We start from the raw sequence: 20,030 nt of genomic DNA on the forward strand, positions 1-20,030 counted from the left end.
TTATGTTTGGGTTTTTTTTTCTTCTAAATATATATAACTTTTTTTCATACTGTATATAGTTTCCCAAGTATGTGACTAACTGGGACATGGCACCAACTTATTCAGGTCAGGATTTGTATGTGCTAAGATCTTCCAATCAGGGCTCAACACGTTATCTGACCCGTCTCACTCACGCGTTTCACAGGTCGCCTGGTGTAGATGGTTCTATGATAGTTAAATGGGTAGTGGCAGCAGTCAGGTCCTTATTCCAAGGTTAATTGGGGATATATTTTATATGGTCTACTTTCACTGAGAGAGTGTTTCCTCATAGAATTGTGATGGCTACTACTCCCATATTTACTTATCAGTCATAAAAATAGAGACTATCTAGACCAGTCCTGGCCAACCTCTAGTTCGGGCCTGGCCAACCTGTGGTTCTCCAGCTGTTCAAGTTCTACAATGTCCTGCCACAGGTTCTGTGGTAGGGCATGCTGGGATATGTAGTTTCACAACAGCTGGAGAGCCACAGGTTGGCCAGGCATTACAGGTTGCTTACACGGACTACTCCATCAAGTAACCATTCTACCTACACGAACAGGTTTAGTAGTTTAAGTTACTAAGGCTGGGTACTCACCAGACAGATATGTCGATGGACCCGCCGTCGTGCCGACAGAGTGGCCGATTCCGTCGTATACAGATCGGCCGCTGAATGTAATGGTCAGGACACCCTGGGCAGTTGAATTTGGCTGCCCGGCAGTGATGCCAAGCCCCCGCAGCAAGTGTATGGGAGGCTGATGGACTGCCTATACACATAGCCAGATCTTCAGATATATCCATTGGCTGTGCAGTGCAGCCAACACAATATGACGACGTCATTCAGACATACAGTATTGGCCGTTCGCTCAAACGGGCGTTAGAACGCTAAGTTTATACCCAGACAGCTCCTTTTTTGCTAACTCTGTAGACAGGATACAGATGAGAATATAGAGAACAAATGTATTATAGGCCTTTAAATGCTGTGTCCTTTGAAGAAAGTTATCTGTGGAACTTCATAATCCTAGTTTTTAAAAGTCGCTTCTTTCCTGTGTATGTCCCATCATTTATGTGTTTGTTACTCTCCTTTTTCCAATATTTCACATTAACAGCAGTGTTTACCCAAAAAACACTTAATATAATAAGGTTTAAAGTTGCGGAGTCCAGTGCACCTCTTCTCCATGTTTAAGAATTATCCACTAAAAATACGGTACGGTACTGGATGTTGAGTTTTTTTTTTTAATTAAGGTCGGCAAACCCTCGGTGTGGCTGCTGACATGACGCGTTGCATCCACCTGCCGAGCTCAGCAGAGCTGGTGACAGCTGCAGTATTCGCAGATCATAAAACGGAATAAGCAGGCAGGCAACACATGGTGGCGAATCCAGGATATTATCTCTGTAGGGCTCATATTTCACTACAGCGGATTACTCACAGCATTAAAATAGCCATCCAATAAGTAATTATGCTGGGACCAGGGGCACTGCAGGGTTTCTGTGTGCTCAGAGATTTTGCTTAGAAAAAGGACAATCTCCTGGTCAAATATCCCAGCTAACGCCAATATCAAAAATATAAAAGTGTAAAGGGCAAGTAAAGGGCAAGTATAGCCACTATCTGACATTAGTATTCACTATGTCACCAGAAGCATGTATACAGCAGAGCATCACACCCATATGTGCTTGCTGAACATCTCATGTCAAAGCCACAGGTATTAATAATGAGGTGGTCCCATCTCCACTCCTCTGGGAAGACTTTCCACCAGAATCTGGAATAACATTCAGCCACATATTAGGGGGAAATGTACCAAAGCTTGGCAAGAGATAAAGTGGAGAGAGATAAAGTACTAACCAATCAGCTCCTGTCATGTTACAGGCTGTGTTTGAAAAATGACAGGAGCTGATTGGTTAGCACTTTATCTCCCTCCAACCTTTGATAAATATCCACTTTAGTGAGGTTGGGTATTGTCATTGGGGGTCATTCTGACCCGTTCGCTCGCTGCTTTTTGTCGCAGCCGAGAGAACGGGTCCCTACTGTAGTGCGTAGTGCGCAGACGCATGCCAGACGGCCAAAGGCCGTAGCAGAGTTGCGATTGCTTCTGCCTGATTGACAGGCAGAGGCAATCGTTGGGCGGGAGGGGGCGGAACAGCGGCGTTTGACCGCCGTTTTTAAGGGAGCGGTCCAGCCAATGCAGGCGTGGCCGAACCGAACGGGGGGGCGGGCCGCAGCGGCTGCGTGGCGTCACACGCAGCCGCTGCGGGTCAGGGATCGATAAGTAGCTCCCGGCCAGCGCGCTAAAGCTGACCTGTCCCTACTGTGGTGATGGAGCAGCGACACCTACAGCTGCTGAAATTGATAGCTCCTGCCATTTAGCACACACGGCCATAGTAATACATGGGGAGAACTGGTAACTGCCACACTTAACATACAGTATGCAGTTAACCTTTATCAGAATATGGTCAAAAGATGCGGGAGGAGCTTCAGCTGTTTGCAACGGAATAAGGTGGGAATATTAGTGTAATGTCAGATGTATTAAGCCTGGAGAAGTGATAAAGCAGTGATAAGTGCAAGATGATAACGCACCAGCCAATCGGCTCCAATATGTAAATTGACAGTTAGGAGCTGATTGGCTGGTGCGTTATCACATTGCACTTATCACTGCTTTATCACTTCTCCAGGCTTAATACATCGGCCCCACAGTGTGGCATATTAACGACTTGGATCAGAAATTAATTTGGACGTTTGGTGGTCATTTAAAAGGGATCCGGTCATGTGACCAGCGCCGGGATCCCGTCCGCTTACCAGCCCAACAGTCGATATGCCGACTGACAGGGGCTTTGTTGCGCTGCCCCCCTTCCCCCCCGTCGGCATTCTTCTGCCGGGATCGGTAAGCATACATGAAAAAGTACTTTAATGCAGGTAATCAGCACTGATACAGCGGGTGGTATTTATGTGACCGCCGGTCAGCTGACCGACAGTCACATGACCTCCTCCACCAGCCCGACGGGTCACTGTCCAGATGGTCGGCATGCCGACCAACAGGGACTATTTCCACTCGTGGGTGTCCACGACACCCATAGAGTGGGAATAGAACCGGTCGCCACCGAGCCCGCAGCGTGGCGAGCCCGCAAGGAGACCGCCGGTCTGCCGTACTCCACCCGATACAGCACCTTTACTAGGCTGGCTAAGAAGGCTGATGCTTCATTAACATCAAACTGGCCACGACAAGCTGTGGGTCTGCAGGATTCTACAAAACTACTAACACCCCAGCTGGCGGGGAATGCTGAGACTAGTTTTGGGGAGTAGTTGCTGGGAGCAGTTTTGCAAAAACCCGGAGAGCCACAAGTTGCCCAGGCTTGAACCCATGTCCTGTGGATCAACTGTGGACTCTGAAGGAGAAAAATTATATCCATTATTATTATCATATCTGCTGGTAAGGGTGGGAGCGATGATAATAATGGACTTCAAAGACTAGAGAATGGGGATGCACACTGGTGTGAAAGAACCATCGTCGATATTGATCTCACCGGTGTGGTTGAAGCAGGCAATTTAAATGACTAAAGAGTCTATGTACTAAAGCCCGGTACACACTAAACGAGTCCCCGCCTATGCCGATATTGGCGTCAGCAGGAACCCGGTGTGGTGCATACACACTTGCCAATGCCAGCGGGGAAGGGAGCGACGGCAGGGAGGGGTTGTTAACGACACCCGCTATTGTTAATGAAGACCTCCCTAGCTCCCTCGTCTGTACATGTTCAGACGAGGGGGGGGGGTCGTAAACGTCAATGACATTAAGTGTACACATTGGACGAGACTGTAAAAGATCTCGCTCAGATTGGCCCTTCTGTGCAAGATCTTTTACTTTATCGTCTAGAGCAGTGGTTCTCAAACTCGGTCCTCAGGACCCCACACAGTTCATGTTTTCCATGTCACCCAGCAGGTGCTCTGTGTCTCACCAACTGTCACATTTAAAAAATCTACAGGTGACCTGCAAAACATGAACTGTGTGGGGTCCTGAGGACCGAGTTTGAGAACCTGTGCTCTAGTGTGTATGGGGCTTAAGTCTTGGAGACAGATAAAGTGGACAGAAACAAAGTACCAGCCAACCAGCTTCTATCTGTCATTTTTCAAACACAACTTCTGACACAGCGTTAGGAGCCGATTGGCTGGAACTCTCTCTCTCTCTCCAAGGGTACATAGACGCTTTAGGTACTAACTAACCCCTAAATCATGATTAAACTCAGCACACTTACCTGCTTTAAGGGGGCTTTTCATGAACTGAGTCTGTGTTCCCTCCCCACAATCAAACAGCCAGCACTCTCCCTCTGTCCGAAACACAATGGCCGATGCTCCTCTGCAGGGGGACGGATATGCAGACCCTGTGCCCAGAAAGGTGACGTCCATAGACATGATGGCTGATCAATTGCAACCTTCAGGAATTCAGCACCATGAAACCTGTAAAACATCAGACATTAAGCTCCCAATAACCCATATAAAGGAATGTCTAGTATTCAGTGGTTTAACTCACACCAAGGAAAATAGGTCCAGATTTATCAAATATTGAAAAGTGATAAATTGCACGGTGATAAAGTACCAGCCAATCAGCTCCTAACTGCCATGTTAAAGGCTGTGTTTGAAAAATGACAGGAGCTGGTTGGCTGGCATTTTATCGCTGTGCAATTTTTCACTCTCCAAAGCTTTATAAATCCGGGCCATAGTTTCTTCAGGGGCACGGTTCCCAATACCGGGGCCCAAGGGCTCTGCCCATGTTGTAACTGGGAAATCATTTGTGTTAACCAACATTAATGGTGTCAATCTCTTCATTGCAGCTTCTGATGAAGTCAGGCCTCCCACTGACACCTCCTACCCCAATTTTCTTCATGGGCATGGAGAGAAGCTGGGGCACTTAAGGAAGACTGGCTGCATGGAGCAGCCCCTGGGGCTCCAGCTACTGGTTGCATTATTAACATACTTACCATAATTACACTTTAAACTAGAACACTTATAAATGAACACTCACGAAAGTCTGCAATGGCATCCTTGCTGCTAAATCCAGGGGCCATTACTCTCTGCTTATTCTCCTTGACCTCTCTGCTGCGTTTGACACTGTGGACCACCCTCTCCTTCTGCAAATCCTTCACTCTCTTGGTCTGCGTGATATTGCCCTCTCTTGGCTGTCCTCCTACCTCTCTGATCGTTCCTGCTCTGTCTCCTCTCATGACGCTACTTCCCACCAACTTCCATTATCTGTTGGTGTACCCCAAGGTTCTGTTCTTGGTCCTCTCCTTTTCTCTCTCTATACGTCCTCTTTAGGTGAACTCATTAGTTCTTTTAACTTCCAATATCACCTCTATGCTGATAACACTCAAATCTACCTTTCCTCCCTGGCTCTCCTCACTCGTACCTCCAACTGTCTCTCTGCTATCTCTTCCTGGATGTCCCAGCACTTTCTTAAACTTAACATGTCTAAGACTGAGCTGATCATCTTCCCTCCCTCCCGCATAACCTCATCTCCCACAATGTCATTATCTACCGATGGCACAACTATCTCCTCTAGCCCCCCAAGTGCGATGTCTTGGAGTAATCCTTGACTTCTCCCTCACCTTCAAACCACACATTCAGTACCTCTCACAAACCTTCCATTTCCATCTCAAAAAGATCTCCAGGATCAAACCCTTTCTCACCCAGGACGCTACTAAGACCCTCATCCACTCACTGGTTATCTCCAGATTGGACTCCTGCAATCTCCTCCTATCCGGCCTCCCTCAGAAATGCCTCTCTCCACTCCAATCTATCCTCAATGCTGCTGGCTGTCTCATCTTCCTCACCAAACGTACTACATCCATATCCCCTCTTTTCCAGGACCTTCACTGGCTACCCTTCCCATTCAGAATCCAATTCAAGCTTCTCACACTCACCTACTCTTCTCCCTCTTACATCTCTGACCTTCTCTCTCTTTACATTCCCACCTGTCCTCTTAATGCACGCCGACTCTCCTACCTACTGATTAGATTACCTCCTCCCACTCCTACCTAGGAGATTTTGCACGTGCTGCTCCCTATCTCTGGAATGCTCTACCTCTCCCCATCTGACTCTCCACCTCTCTACAAAACTTCAAACGGGCTCTCAAGACCTACTTCTTCACAAAACCCAGCCAACTCTCCTCCTAACCCTCTTGTCTATGCTCACTGTCTACGCCTTCTGTGTCACCCCGGTCTGTAAGCACCTCACCTTTTAGATTGTAAGCTCGCAAGAGCAGGGACTTCTTTCCTCATGTGCCTTTCCTTTTCTTACTTACACAATCTTATACTCCTTGATGGCACCTAACCCCGGGTTTTCTATACCTGTCCTATATTGTCTTGAACTGTAAGTGCTGTTTTCTTGTTTGCTCATTTGATTATGTACAGTGTAATGGGCGCTACGGATCCCTTGTGGCGCCATATAAATAAAGGATATTAATTACACAGGTTCTGTGGCTGGCTGACTTCAAGCCTGCATTTCACCTGGTTTTAATCAGCCACGGAACCTGTGTAATTCATGAGTGTCCTGGTTTAAAGGAATAGTATAGTAAGCCTGATTATGAAGATATTACTTGGATGGTAGTGCAGCTACAGAACGCATGAAGAAGTTAGAAAGAGAAGCATTAAGTAAAAGTTGCAGGAGGGTATGTACAAGACAATACATCATCTGCAGGGGAACTCATCCTGGGTGTGGGATGATAGATTGTCTAGACACGGTCAATAGATAGATACCATAGGTCGACAGGGTCAGAAGGTCGACAAGGTCAAAAGGTTGACATAATGGTCGACAACACAGGTAGAGTATTTATTTTGCATTTTTGAGGTATGTGTGGATAGTGTTGTCATCTGGGACCCCCAATTGTAGAAAAGCATCCCCTCACGGGGCTCACCACAAGGTTTATAACCAACTCTATGACAACATGGATAGAGAAGGTATCAAATAGTCCAAAAACATGTAAAATAAAATAAAACCTGTGTCTATCTTTTTTTAGGTTGACCTTTTGTACTGTCTACCTTTTTTGTTGACCTTTTGACCCTGTCGACCTAATGTCTGTCTAACATGTGGTGTCTATCTATTGACTGTCTGACTAGACACGGTCTTATCTATCATCCGGATACCACTCATACGGCATCAGTGCTGCAGCTCCCGTTCCCTGACACGTTAAACCTCTGATGCTATCGATAGAGAAACTGTACAGGGTGACGGAAACCTGTCCTAGTCACAGGTGTGCATTGTTTCATTGTATTTTATCCATACTTGCCTACCCTCCCGGAATGGCCGGGAGGCTCCCGAAAAATCGGGTGACCCTCCCGGCCCCCCGGAAAGGTGGGCAAGCCTCCCGCTTTCCCCCTCGGCCGCCCGCAGCAGTGAACAAGTAGGCGGGCCGAGGGGGTCCGATGACGCGTTTCGCGCTGAATCGCGTCATCGTAGCTCCGCCCCCCGCTATGCAGCGCCTCATTTCTCGGCACAGCACAGCGGGGGGTGGAGTCACGATGACGCGACCGTGATGCAACGCCCCCGAACCGCCCATCCTGCTGCCAGCCACGCCCCCAAACCACCCGTCCTGCTGCCGGCCACGCCCCCATTCACCTACAACGCTGCCTCCTCCCGGAGGAGGAGGCAGCAAAGTAGGTAAGTATGATTTTATCACATAATGGGGTAGATGTATTAACCTGGAGAAGGCATAAGGAAGTGATAAACCAGTGATAAGTGCAAGGTGATAAACGCACCAGCCAATCAGCTCCTAACTGTTAATTTACACATTGGAGCTGACTGGCTGGTGCGTTTATCACCTTGCACTTATCACTGGTATATCACTTCCTTATGCCGTCTCCAGGTTAATACATCTGCCCCATTGCATCAAAAAGGGCGACAAGCTGTGTGCATAGACACAACACATGACTAATGAACTGGGCAAAAGGCCATACGAAAACTGCATATATATTTATTTATACCCCCTATAGCTATAAATGGGATGCAATCCAATATCAATGCTAAGTTATAGTCAGTACAGACATTTGCCTGTAGATAAAAGCACTATACTATGTTGCATATCATGAACATTACATATTACCTTTATTAGGAAAGCAGCCTACATGTCCTCATGCCCTGATAAGCATGCTTACCTCTCTTGCTCCCAGCACCTGACACTAAGGATATATCACTCAGGGCAACACTTACTATGCCAGCTGCTTCCTGGGAGCCCCGGCACACACTGCACCACGTGCTGCACGTCAGCCATATTGCTACTCTGTCAGCTGCGCAGCATTGCAGTGGAATCGGCCGCCATCTTACTACACCCGGGCCGAGGCCACTACTGTGAGTAACCGGAAGTGCCCCTGAAAGTGCAGGAGGAGGGGGTGTTACAGTGTTAAAAATAAACTATTAGTTGTGACATCACGCCCACAGGCTGACTGTAGCGTTTACAGTTGGTTTCTGTAGCAGCCGTACCGTGGAACTACTAGACCCAGCAGTCTATACCTGTTGGGAGTGGGACTTCTAATGTCATGACAGCTGGTTCTGCATATAAGTCAGGGCAATCACAGCTGCATTGAAAAGATCTAAAATCACATATATTCAGAAACAAAGCAGCTATGGTTGCAGTATGTGGGATTACATACAGCCTTTATATAGGGTTCACTACGGCTGGCCGGCTGTCGGGCTCCCGGCGCCAGTATACTGAGCGCCGGGAGCCCGACCGCCGGCATACAGAAGACCACCCTTTATATAACATCTTCCTATTATGCAATGTAGTACATAGTGCTTTAGTGGTGAATGTGCAACCATTCATTGTAGGTTGCTGCAGCAGTGGAGCTTACAATCTATTCTAAATTCTCCACCACACAAACACTAGGATTCATTTTGTCTGTAGCCGTTTTGCATGTCGGTTTATATTTGGATGCAAAAAAAAATTTTCTCCATGTTTTTCACAGCTGAATGGCGGGGAGATGGAGGTCTGGGCGCGGAATAGGAAATATTGGAGTATGTGTGTATTTCCTTGCTCTGTCGTCCACTTTGGAAAGAGGACTTTGTACACTGAAAAGTATCTGCCCATGTCATAGAAACAATAGACTCATAGGGCGGTATTCAATTGTTTTGCGCCTACATTCTCCCGTCTAAAGTGATGGGGTATGGCGGGGCGCAATCCAATTATTTGTTTTTTTCTGCATCCATAAAGGTGGGGTTTAGTCGTGTAAAGCAGCTAAACTCGACCAAAGTGCTGGGTGCGATCGCAAAAAGTGCAGTTTCGATGCCCGTGAGCTGAAATGCAGGTGCCAGTAGCCATCGTGCCTGCATGGAGCAACAATTGAAATGCTCCATTGGGTGCCATCTAATGCCACAGTTGAATCTCCCCTATAGAATGTGACAGCAGGTAAGTATCACTTGGCCCATCTAGTCTGTCTGTCCAAAACACATGTACACGCACTAGGCTTTTTTTCTCATACGTCCTAGAGGATGCTGGGGGTGCTTCAAGAACCATGGGGTATAGACGGGATCCGCAGGAGACATGGGCACACTATAAGACTTTGAATGGGTGTGAACTGGCTCCTCCCTCTATGCCCCTCCTCCAGACTCCAGTTAGATTCTGTGCCCAGCGAGACTGGAGGCACACTGAGGAGCTCTCCTGAGTTTTTTATTTTCAGGGAGACCTGCTGGCTACAGGCTCCCGGCAGCGTGGGAGTGAGGGGAGAGAAGCAGACCTACTTCTTTAGAGTTCAAGGGCTCTGCTTCTTAGGCTACTGGACACCATTAGCTCCAGAGGGTTCGATCACTATGGTACGCCTAGCTGCTTGTTCCCGGAGCCACGCCATCACCCCCCTCACAAAGCCTGAAGATAGAAGCCGGGTGAGTATGTGAAGATCAGAAGACTTCAGTGACGGCTTGAGGTACCGCGCTGCGCGCCATGCTCCCACACAGTTCACTGCACTACAGGGCGCAGGGGGGGCAGCATGAGGGGCCGCAAATACACTGGCAAGCAATATAACAGTGCCGCAAGCACTTTTCTCTGACGTCCTAGTGGATGCTGGGAACTCCGTAAGGACCATGGGGAATAGCGGCTCCGCAGGAGACTGGGCACAACTAAAGAAAGCTTTAGGTCACCTGGTGTGCACTGGCTCCTCCCACCATGACCCTCCTCCAAGCCTCAGTTAGATTTTGTGCCCGGCCGAGGTTGGATGCACACTAGGGGCTCTCCTGAGCCCTTAGAAAGAAAGTATAGATTTAGGTTTTTTATTTTCAGTGAGATCTGCTGGCAACAGGCTCACTGCAGCGAGGGACTAAGGGGAGAAGAAGCGAACTCGCCTGCTTGCAGCCGGATTGGGCTTCTCAGGCTACTGGACACCATTAGCTCCAGAGGGATCGACCGCAGGCCCAGTCCTTGGTGTTCGGTCCCGGAGCCGCGCCGCCGTCCCCCTTACAGAGCCAGAAGCAAGAAGAGGTCCGGAAAATCGGCGGCAGAAGACATCAGTCTTCACCAAGGTAGCGCACAGCACTGCAGCTGTGCGCCATTGCTCCTCATGTACACCTCACACTCCGGTCACTGAGGGTGCAGGGCGCTGGGGGGGGGGCACCCTGAGCAGCAATATTAACACCTTGGCTGGCAAAAATACCACAATATATAGCCCCAGAGGCTATATATGTGGTAAATACCCCTGCCAGAATCCAGAAAAAAGCGGGAGAAAAGTCTGCGAAAAAGGGGCGGAGCTATCTCCCTCAGACACACTGGCGCCATTTTCTCTTCACAGTGCAGCTGGAAGAAAGCTCCCCAGGCTCTCCCCTGTAGTTTTCAGGCTCAAAGGGTTAAAAAGAGAGGGGGGGCACTAAATTTAGGCGCAATATTATATATACAAGCAGCTATTGGGGAAATTTCACTCAGTTATAGTGTTAATCCCCACATTATATAGCGCTCTGGTGTGTGCTGGCATACTCTCTCTCTGTCTCCCCAAAGGGCTTTGTGGGGTCCTGTCCTCAGTCAGAGCATTCCCTGTGTGTGTGCGGTGTGTCGGTACAGCTGTGTCGACATGTTTAATGAGGAGGCTTATATGGTGACGGAGCAGATGCCGATAAATGTGATGTCGCCCCCTGTGGGGCCGACACCAGAGTGGATGGTTAGGTGAAAGGTATTAACCGACAGTGTCAACTCCTTACATAAAAGGGTGGATGACGTAACAGCTGTGGGACAGCCGGCTTCTCAGTCCGCGCCTGCCCAGGCGTCTCAAAGGCCATCAGGGGCTCAAAAAACGCCCGCTCACTCAGATGGCAGACACAGATGTCGACACGGAGTCTGACTCCAGTGTCGACAAGGTTGAGACATATACACAATCCACTAGGAACATCCGTGACTTAATCCCGGCAATAAAAAATGTGTTACACATTTCTGACATTAACCCAAGTACCACTAAAAAAGGGTTTTATGTTTGGGGAGAAAAAGCAGGCAGTGTTTTGTTCCCCCATCAGATGAATGAATGAAGTGTGTGAAAAGCGTGGGTTCCCCCCGATAATAAACTGGTAATTTCTAAAAAGTTACTGATGGCGTACCCTTTCCCGCCAGAGGATAAGTTACGCTGGGAGATATCCCCTAGGGTGGATAAGGCGCTCACACGGTTGTCAAAAAAGGTGGCACTGCCGTTTTAGGAACGGCCACTTTGAAGGTACCTGTTGATAAAAAGCAGGAGGCTATCCTGAAGTCTGTATTTACACACTCAGGTACTAGACTGAGACCTGCAGATCGTGCTGCTGCAGCGTGGTCGGTGACCCTGTCACACATGAGAACATATTAAAGACGTCGTCTTATATATGAGGGATGCACAGAGGGATATTTTGCCGGCTGGCATCCAAAATGAATGTAATGACCATTCTGTCAGGAGGGTATTAGAGACCTGTCACTGGACAGGTGATGCTGACTTTAAAAGGCGCATAGAGACTCTGCCTTATAAGGGTGAGGAATTATTTGGGGATGGTCTCTGGGACCTCGTATCCATTACCTCAGGTTTCCTCACAGACTAAGAAAGCACTGTATTATCAGGTACAGTCCTTTCGGCTTCAGAAAAGCAAGCGGGTCAAAGGCGCTTCCTTTCTGTACAGAGACATGGGGAGAGGGAAAAAAGCTGCACCAGTCAGCCTGTTCCCAGAATCAAAATTCTTCTCTCGCTTCCTCTGAGTCCACAGCATGACGCGGGGGCTCCACAGGTGTAGCCAGGTACGGTGGGGGGCCGTCTCAAAAATTTCAGCGATCAGTGGGCTCACTCACAGGTGGATCCCTGTTTCATTCAAGTAGTATTTCAGGGGTACAAGCTGGAATTCGAGATGTCTCCCCCCCGCCGTTTCCTCAAATATGCCTTGCCGACAACTCCCTCAGGCAGGGAGGCTGCGCTAGAGGCAATTAATAAGCTGTATTCCCAGCAGGTAATACTCAAGGTGCCCCTACTTCAACAAGGACGGGGTTACTATTCCACACGGTTTGGGGTACCGAAACCGCATGGTTCGGTGTGAACCATTTTATATTTAAAATCCTTGAACACATACATAAAAAAATTCAAGTTCAAGATGGAATCGCTCAGGGCGGTTATTGCAAGCCTGGACGAGGGGGATTACATGGGATCCTGGGACATCAAGGATGCTTACCTGCATGTCCCCATTTACCATCCTCGCCAGGAGTACCTCAGATTTGTGGTACAGGATTACCATTACCAAGTCCAGACACTGCCGTTTGGACTGTACATGGCACCGAGGGTGTTTACCAAGGTAATGGCCAAAATGATGATACTCCTTCAAAAAAAGGGAGTTTTAATTATCCCGTACTTGGACAATATCCTTATAAGGGCAAGGTCCAAGGAGCAGTTGCTAGTCGGGGTAGCACTATTTTGGAAAGTGCTACAACAGCACGGTTGGATTCTAAACAGTCCAAAGTCACAGCTGGTGCCTACGACACGTCTACTGTACCTGGGGATGGTTCTGGACACAGAACAGAAATAAGTGTTTCTCCCGGAGGAGAAAGCCAAGGAACTGTCATCTCTAGTCAGAGACCTCCTGAAGCAAAAACAGGTATCGGTGCATCATTGCACGCGAGTCCTGGGAAAAAATGGTAGCTTCCTACGAAGCAATCCCATTCGGCAGGTTCCATGCAAGAGGGCCGCAGGTTCGGCATACAGGACTAGGTCCTAGTGACCATGGATGCCAGCCTTTGAGGCTGGGGGGCAGTCACACAAGGAAAAAACTTCCAGGGACTTTGGTCAAGTCAAGTGACTTCCCTACACATAAATATTCTGGAACTGAGGGCCATTTACAATGCCCTGAGTCAGGCAAGGCCTCTGCTTCAAAACCAGCCGGTACTGATTCAATCAGACAACATCACGGCAGTCGCCCATGTAAACCAACGGGGCGGCACAAGAAGCAGGATGGCAGAAGTCTTCCAAAGGATTGTACACCATTGGGAAAGGCCACAGGTGGACATGATGGCGTCCCGCCTCAACAAAAAGCTATAAAAGATATTGCGCCAGGTCAAAGGACCCTCAGGCGATAGCTGTGTACGCTCTGGTAACACCGTGGGTGTACCAGTCGGTTTATGTGTTCCTCCCTCTGCCTCTCATACAAAAGGTACTGAGAATAATAGGAAGACGAGGAGTAAGAACGATACACGTGGTTCCGGATTGGCCAAGAAGAGCTTGGTACCCAGAACTTCAAGAAATTATATCAGAGGACCCATGGCCTCTGCCGCTCAGACAGGACCTGCGGCAGCAGGGGCCCTGTCTGTTCCAAGACTTACCGCGGCTACGTTTTGACGGCATGGCGGTTGAACGCCGGATCCTAAAGGAAAAGGGCATTCCGGAGGAAGTCATTCCTACGCTGATTCAAGCCAGGAAAGATGTAACTGCAAAACATTATCACCGCATATGGCGAAAATATGTTGCTTGGTGTGAGGCCAAAAAGGCCCCAACAGAGGAATTTCAACTAGGTCGATTTCTGCATTTCCTACAAGCAGGAGTGTCTATGGGCCTAAAATTAGGCTCCATTAAGGTACAGATCTCGGCTCTGTCGATTTTCTTCCAAAAAGAACTAGCTTCAGTACCTGAAGTTCAGACATTGTAAAAGGAGTGCTGCATATTCAGCCCCCGGTTGTGCCTCCAGTGGCACCTTGGGTTCTCAACGTGGTGTTGAGTTTCTTAAAATCACATTGGTGTGAGCCACTAAAAACCGTGGATCTAAAATATCTCACGCGGAAAGTGGTCATGTTATTGGCCTTGGCTTCGGCCAGGCGTGTATCAGAATTGGCGGCTTTGTCATATAAAAGTCCTTATCTGATTTTCCATATGGATAGGGCAGAATTGAGGACTCGTTCCCAGTTTCTCCCTAAGGTGTTATCAGCTTTTCACTTGAACCAACTATTGTAGTGCCTGCGGCTACTAGGGACTTGGAGGATTCCAAGTTACTGGACGTAGTCAGGCCCTTGAAAAATTATGTTTCCAGGACGGCTAGAGTCAGGAGAACTGACTCGCTGTTTATCCTGTATGCACCCAGCAAACTGGGTGCTCCTGCTTCTAAGCAGACTATTGCTCGCTGGATTTGTAGCACAATTCAGCTGGCGCATTCTGCGGCTGGACTACCGCAGCCAAAATCTGTAAAAGCCCATTCCACCAGGAAGGTGGGCTCATCTTGGGCAGCTGCCCGAGGGGTCTCGGCTTTCCAACTTTGCCGAGCTGCAACTTGGTCAGGGGCAAACACGTTTGCTAAATTCTACAAAATTGATACCCTGGCTGAGGAGGACCTGGAGTTCTCTCATTCGGTGCTGCAGAGTCATCCGCACTCTCCCGCCCGTTTGGGAGCTTTGGTATAATCCCCATGGTCCTTACGGAGTTCCCAGCATCCACTAGGACGTCAGAGAAAATAAGATTTTACTCACCGGTAAATCTATTTCTCGTAGTCCGTAGTGGATGCTGGGCACCCATCCCAAGTGCGGATTGTCTGCAATACTTGTATATAGTTATTGCCTAACTAAAGGGTTATTGTTGAGCCATCTGTTGAGAGGCTCAGTTATATTCATACTGTTAACTGGGTATAGTATCACGAATTATACGGTGTGATTGGTGTGGCTGGTATGAGTCTTACCCGGGATTCAAAATCCTTCCTTATTATGTCAGCTCGTCCAGGCACAGTGTCCTAACTGAGGCTTGGAGGAGGGTCATGGTGGGAGGAGCCAGTGCACACCAGGTGACCTAAAGCTTTCTTTAGTTGTGCCCAGTCTCCTGCGGAGCCGCTATTCCCCATGGTCCTTACGGAGTTCCCAGCATCCACTACGGACTACGAGAAATAGATTTACCGGTGAGTAAAATCTTATTATTAGGGACCCCCGCCAGTATAAAGATTTTCGAGCGGGACCTAAGCGCGCCATGTCGGGAGGCGGGGCTTAGCCGCATAGCTCTCACCAGCGCCATTTTTTCTCTTCACAGAAGGCTGCAGAGACGCTGGCCCTGATCCTCCACACTGCTGTGCAAGTAACAGGGTGCAAGACGGGGGTGGGGGGGGGGCACTCATAATTGGTGAATTATATATATTGTAAAAGCGCTAGCAGGTCTGGGCAGTATTATTGCTGACTTCAGAACCGAGATAGGCGCTGGGTGTGAGCTGGCAGAACTCTGTCTATGTCTCTAACAGGCTCTGCTGTAGGTCTGTCCCCTATAGCCCAGTGTGTTTGTGGCTGTCGGTACGTGTGTGTGTGTCGACATGTCTGAGGCTGAATGCTCTTCCCAGGAGAAGCCTGGCGTGGGGACTGACAGTTCTGTGAGAGTGACAGTGTCGGCACCGCCGACGGATGATTGGGTCAATATGCTGAGTGTTTTAAATACGAATGTGACTAAGTTGGCTAAGAGGTTTGATAACTCTGAGTCTAAGAACCAGACATGGAGGAAATCCATGGAAGATGCTTTGTCACAGGTCCAGACCCCTTTGGGGTCGCAGAAACGTGCATTTGCCCAAATAGCAGATACGGATACCGACACGGACTCTGATTCCAGTGTCGACTATAGTGATGCCAGATTACATCCAAAACTGGCTAAGAGTATTCAGTACATGATTGTGGCGATAAAAGACGTATTACATATCACTGAGGACCCTGCTGTTCCTGATACGAGGGTCTGTATGTTTAAAGGCAAGAAACCTACGGTAACGTTTCCTTCCTCATGAACTGAATGCACTTTTTGAAAAAGCTTGGGAAAATACCGACAAAAGGGTACATGTTCCCAAAAGAATTCCAATGGCTTATCCGTTTCCCTCTGGGGACAGGGACAGCTGGGAGTCAATTCCCACGGTAGATAAAGCTTTGTCGCGTTTATCCAAAAAGGTAGCACTTCCATCCCCTGACACGGCAGCCCTGAAGGATCCTGCGGATCGTAATCAGGAAAATACCCTGAAGTCCATCTACAGGGTCGATATTCAGACCCGCTGTTGCTGCGGCATGGGTGAGTAGCGCTATTGAAAAGTGGGCAGAAAATTTGTCATCGGAGGTGGATTCCCTAGACAGGGATAGTGTGCTTTTGACCTTGGGTCATATCAAGGACGCTGCAGCGTATTTAAAAGAAGCAGTAAGGGATATTGGCCTTTTGGGATCAAGGGCCAATGCCATGGCAGTCTCTGCCAGGAGAGCATTGTGGATTCATCAATGGAATGCTGATGCGGATTCTAAGAAGGCGATGGAGTCTTTACCGTTTAACGGTAAGGTCTTGTTTGGTGACGGACTCACTGACCTGGTCTCTACGGCTACAGCGGGTAAGTCGTCTTTTTTACCTTATGTTCCTGCACTGCAGAAGAAATCGCCTCACTATCAGATGCAGTCCTTTCGGCCCAACAAATTCAAAAAAGGACGTGGGTTCTCCTTCCTTGCTGCGAGGGGGAGAGGAAGAGGAAAAAGGTCACAGGCTATGGCAAGTTCCCAGGAGCAGAAGTCCTCTCCAGCTTCTACCAAATCCACCGCATGATGCTGGGGCTCCGTTGCGGGAGTTCATACCAGTGGGGGCACGTCTCAGGCTCTTCAGTCAGGTCTGGGTGCACTCGGACCTGGATCCTTGGATAGTAGACATAGTATCCCAAGGGTACAAGTTAGAGTTTCAAGACGTGCCCCCTCACCGATTTTTCAAATCGACCTTACCAGCTTCTCTTCCGGACAGGGAGATAGTAAGCGCTGCGATACTAAAGTTGCATCAAAATCAAGTAATTGTCATGGTACCCCCGTCTCAGCAGGGGGAAGGGTTTTATTCAAGCCTGTTCGTGGTCCCGAAGCCGGATGGCTCAGTCAGACCGATTCTAAACCTAAAATCCCTCAATTTCTTCCTGAAAAAATTCAAGTTTAAGATGGAGTCCCTACGGGCAGTGATCTCCAGTCTGGAGGAGGGGGATTTTATGGTGTCGGTCGACATAAAAGATGCCTACTTACATGTCCACATAGATCCTCCATATCAGGCTTACCTGAGATTTGCTATGCAGGATTGTCATTACCAATTTCAGACGTTGCCGTTTGGTCTGTCCACGGCTCCGAGGATTTTCACCAAAGTTATGGCGGAAATGATAGTTCTCCTGCGCAAGCAGGGAATCACAATTATCCCGTACTTGGACGATCTCCTCATAAAGGCGAGGTCCAGGGAGCAATTGTTGAAGAATGTTGCCCTTTCACTGACGATTCTGCAACAACACGGTTGGCTCCTAAATCTGCCAAAATCACAGTTGGATCCAACGACAAGGCTGGATACAGAGTTAGAGAGTTTTTCTTCCAGTGGAAAAAGCTTTGGAAATACAGAACATGATAAAACAGATTCTGAAACTGTCAAGGGTGTCAGTTCTTCACTGCACTCGGTTGCTGGGGAAGATGGTGGCGGCCTACGAGGCCATTCCGTATGGCAGGTTCCATACCAGGGTGTTTCAGTGGAACCTGCTGGACCAGTGGTCCGGGTCTCACCTGGACATGCACCGGAAAATAATTCTATCTCCCAGGACCAGAATTTCCCTTCTGTGGTGGCTGCACAGTTCTCACCTTTTGGAGGGACGCAGATTCGGGATTCAGGATTGGATCCTGGTGACCACGGATGCAAGCCTCCGAGGCTGGGGAGCAGTCACACAGGGAAGAAACTTTCAGGGAAAGTGGTCAAGTCAGGAAGCTTGTCTACACATAAACATTCTGGAATTAAGAGCCATCAACAACGGCATACTGCAAGCAGAACATCTTCTTCAAAGTCTGCCGGTCTTGATTCAGTCAGACAACGTGACAGCGGTGGCGTACATAAACCGCCAGGGCGGTACAAAGAGCAGAGCGGCGATGGCCGAGGCCACGAAGATTCTTCGCTGGGCGGAAAGACATGCCAGCACTCTGGCAGCGGTCTTCATTCCATTGTAGCCCATGGTGGGAACTTTGCGGTCAGCGGTTGACCGAAAGTAACCTCACCGCTGACCGCAAAGTTCCCACCATTGGCTACAATGGAGCGCATAGGCGCTACATTGTATCACTGCCGTGTGCTGCCTGACAGACACTACAGGAGCACACAGCCAATCAGGAGGGTGCCACGACGTGGCGCTCCCTGATTGGCTGAAGGGACCCTCTTTGACAGGAGTTAGGGGGGGTCCTGGCAGTCGGGGAAAGGGGTCCCATGTGTAAACATGGGACCCCTTTCAGTGCGTGGTCGGGTTTGCGTTTCTTTTTTTTTTTTTGCCAAGTACGTGGATTATACAAAGGCCGGATTCTTCACTGGATTTTGTGAGTATAATTTTTTTCACAGGTACCCCTAGGATTCTACATGGAGAAGAGGACCGAGCCTCGTGGGAACATAGGTAAGTATGTGTGTATGTTGGTGTGCATGTATGTAAAAAAGTTGTACTGTCACGGTGTGTGTGTCCTGTTTTTATTGGGGTATTTTTATAGTAGTAGTACTACAGGTACCAGCTGGCCCGGTTTTCCACTGCATGCTGGTACTTGTGGTTCTCCAAGTACCAGCTTGCGGGGGAGGCTTGCTGGGACTTGTAGTACTGCTACTAAAAACAATATTCACAATTTCACACTTGGCTATCAGCCCCCCATCCGCCGCCCTTGGATGGGGGGGACAGCCTCGGGCTTCACCCCTGGCCCTTGGGTGGCTGGAGGGGGGGACCCCTTGATTGAAGGGGTCCCCACTCCTCCAGGGTACCCCGGCCAGGGGTGACTAGTTGGGGTTTTAATGGCACGGCCGCAGGGACCGATATCAAAGTGTCCCCCGGCTGTGGCATCTCCCCAGCTAGTGGAGCCCGGTGCTGGTTTCAGAAATACGGGGGGCCCCTACGCTTTTTGTCCCCCGTATTTTTGGAACCAGGACCAGGCGCAGAGCCCGGTGCTGGTTGATTAAATATGGGGGGACCCCTGTCATTTTTTTCCCCATATTTTTTCAACCAGGACTGGCTCAAAGAGCCCGAGGCTGGTTGTGCTTAGGAGGGGGGACCCCATGCAATTTTTTTCAGATTTTTAAGGACTTTAATCAACTTTTTAAGGTACACAATGAAGCCCTGCACGGATCTCACAGATCCGGCCGGGATTCCTTGTGTTTTTTCAGGCAGTGTTTTACTCATCACTCCCGTAAAACACTGCCTGATATTACGAATCACATCGACATCGGAAAAAACGAATGTGCAAAACTCGGCAGCTTAGTGAATGATCGTATCAGGATTCAAAAAGTTGCAGTAAAATGCACCCGATACCATTCGAGTTCAAAGACCCTTCAAAACGGCCAAAACACGAATATTAGTAAATATTGCCCCAGGAGTGGACAACTGGGAAGCAGACTTCCTCAGCAGACACGATCTCCATCCAGGAGAGTGGGGTCTTCATCAAGAGGTCTTTGCAGAAGTGACAAGTCATTGGGGAGTTCCTCAAGTGGACATGATGGCGTCCCGCCTCAACAAGAAACTTCAGAAATATTGTTCTAGGTCAAGGGACCCTCAGGCGATAGCGGTGGACGCCCTAGTGACACCGTGGGTGTTTCAGTCGGTCTAT

At 48.8% G+C, this 20,030-nt stretch overlaps 1 protein-coding gene across 3 annotated transcripts in view; it reads right to left on the reverse strand.

Moving 5' to 3' along the window:
* ELAC1 (elaC ribonuclease Z 1) overlaps window positions 1-8,364 on the reverse strand; it is a 33,288-nt gene extending 24,924 nt beyond the window's left edge. Inside the window, exons 1-2 of one of the 3 annotated variants that reach the window (XM_063960152.1) lie at window positions 8,210-8,364; window positions 4,261-4,462 (exon numbers count right to left, since the gene is read on the reverse strand). In XM_063960152.1, the coding sequence (XP_063816222.1) occupies window positions 4,261-4,417 (157 nt within the window). In that variant the 5' untranslated portion in view covers window positions 4,418-4,462; window positions 8,210-8,364. Of the gene's footprint in view, window positions 1-4,260; window positions 4,463-8,102 lie in introns of all 3 variants that reach the window. The other 2 variants (XM_063960162.1, XM_063960143.1) reach the window with 2 other exon arrangements.
* Between the last annotated feature and the right edge of the window lie 11,666 nt (window positions 8,365-20,030).

This window comes from Pseudophryne corroboree, chromosome 1, assembly GCF_028390025.1.
Source record: "Pseudophryne corroboree isolate aPseCor3 chromosome 1, aPseCor3.hap2, whole genome shotgun sequence".
NCBI lineage: Eukaryota > Metazoa > Chordata > Amphibia > Anura > Myobatrachidae > Pseudophryne > Pseudophryne corroboree.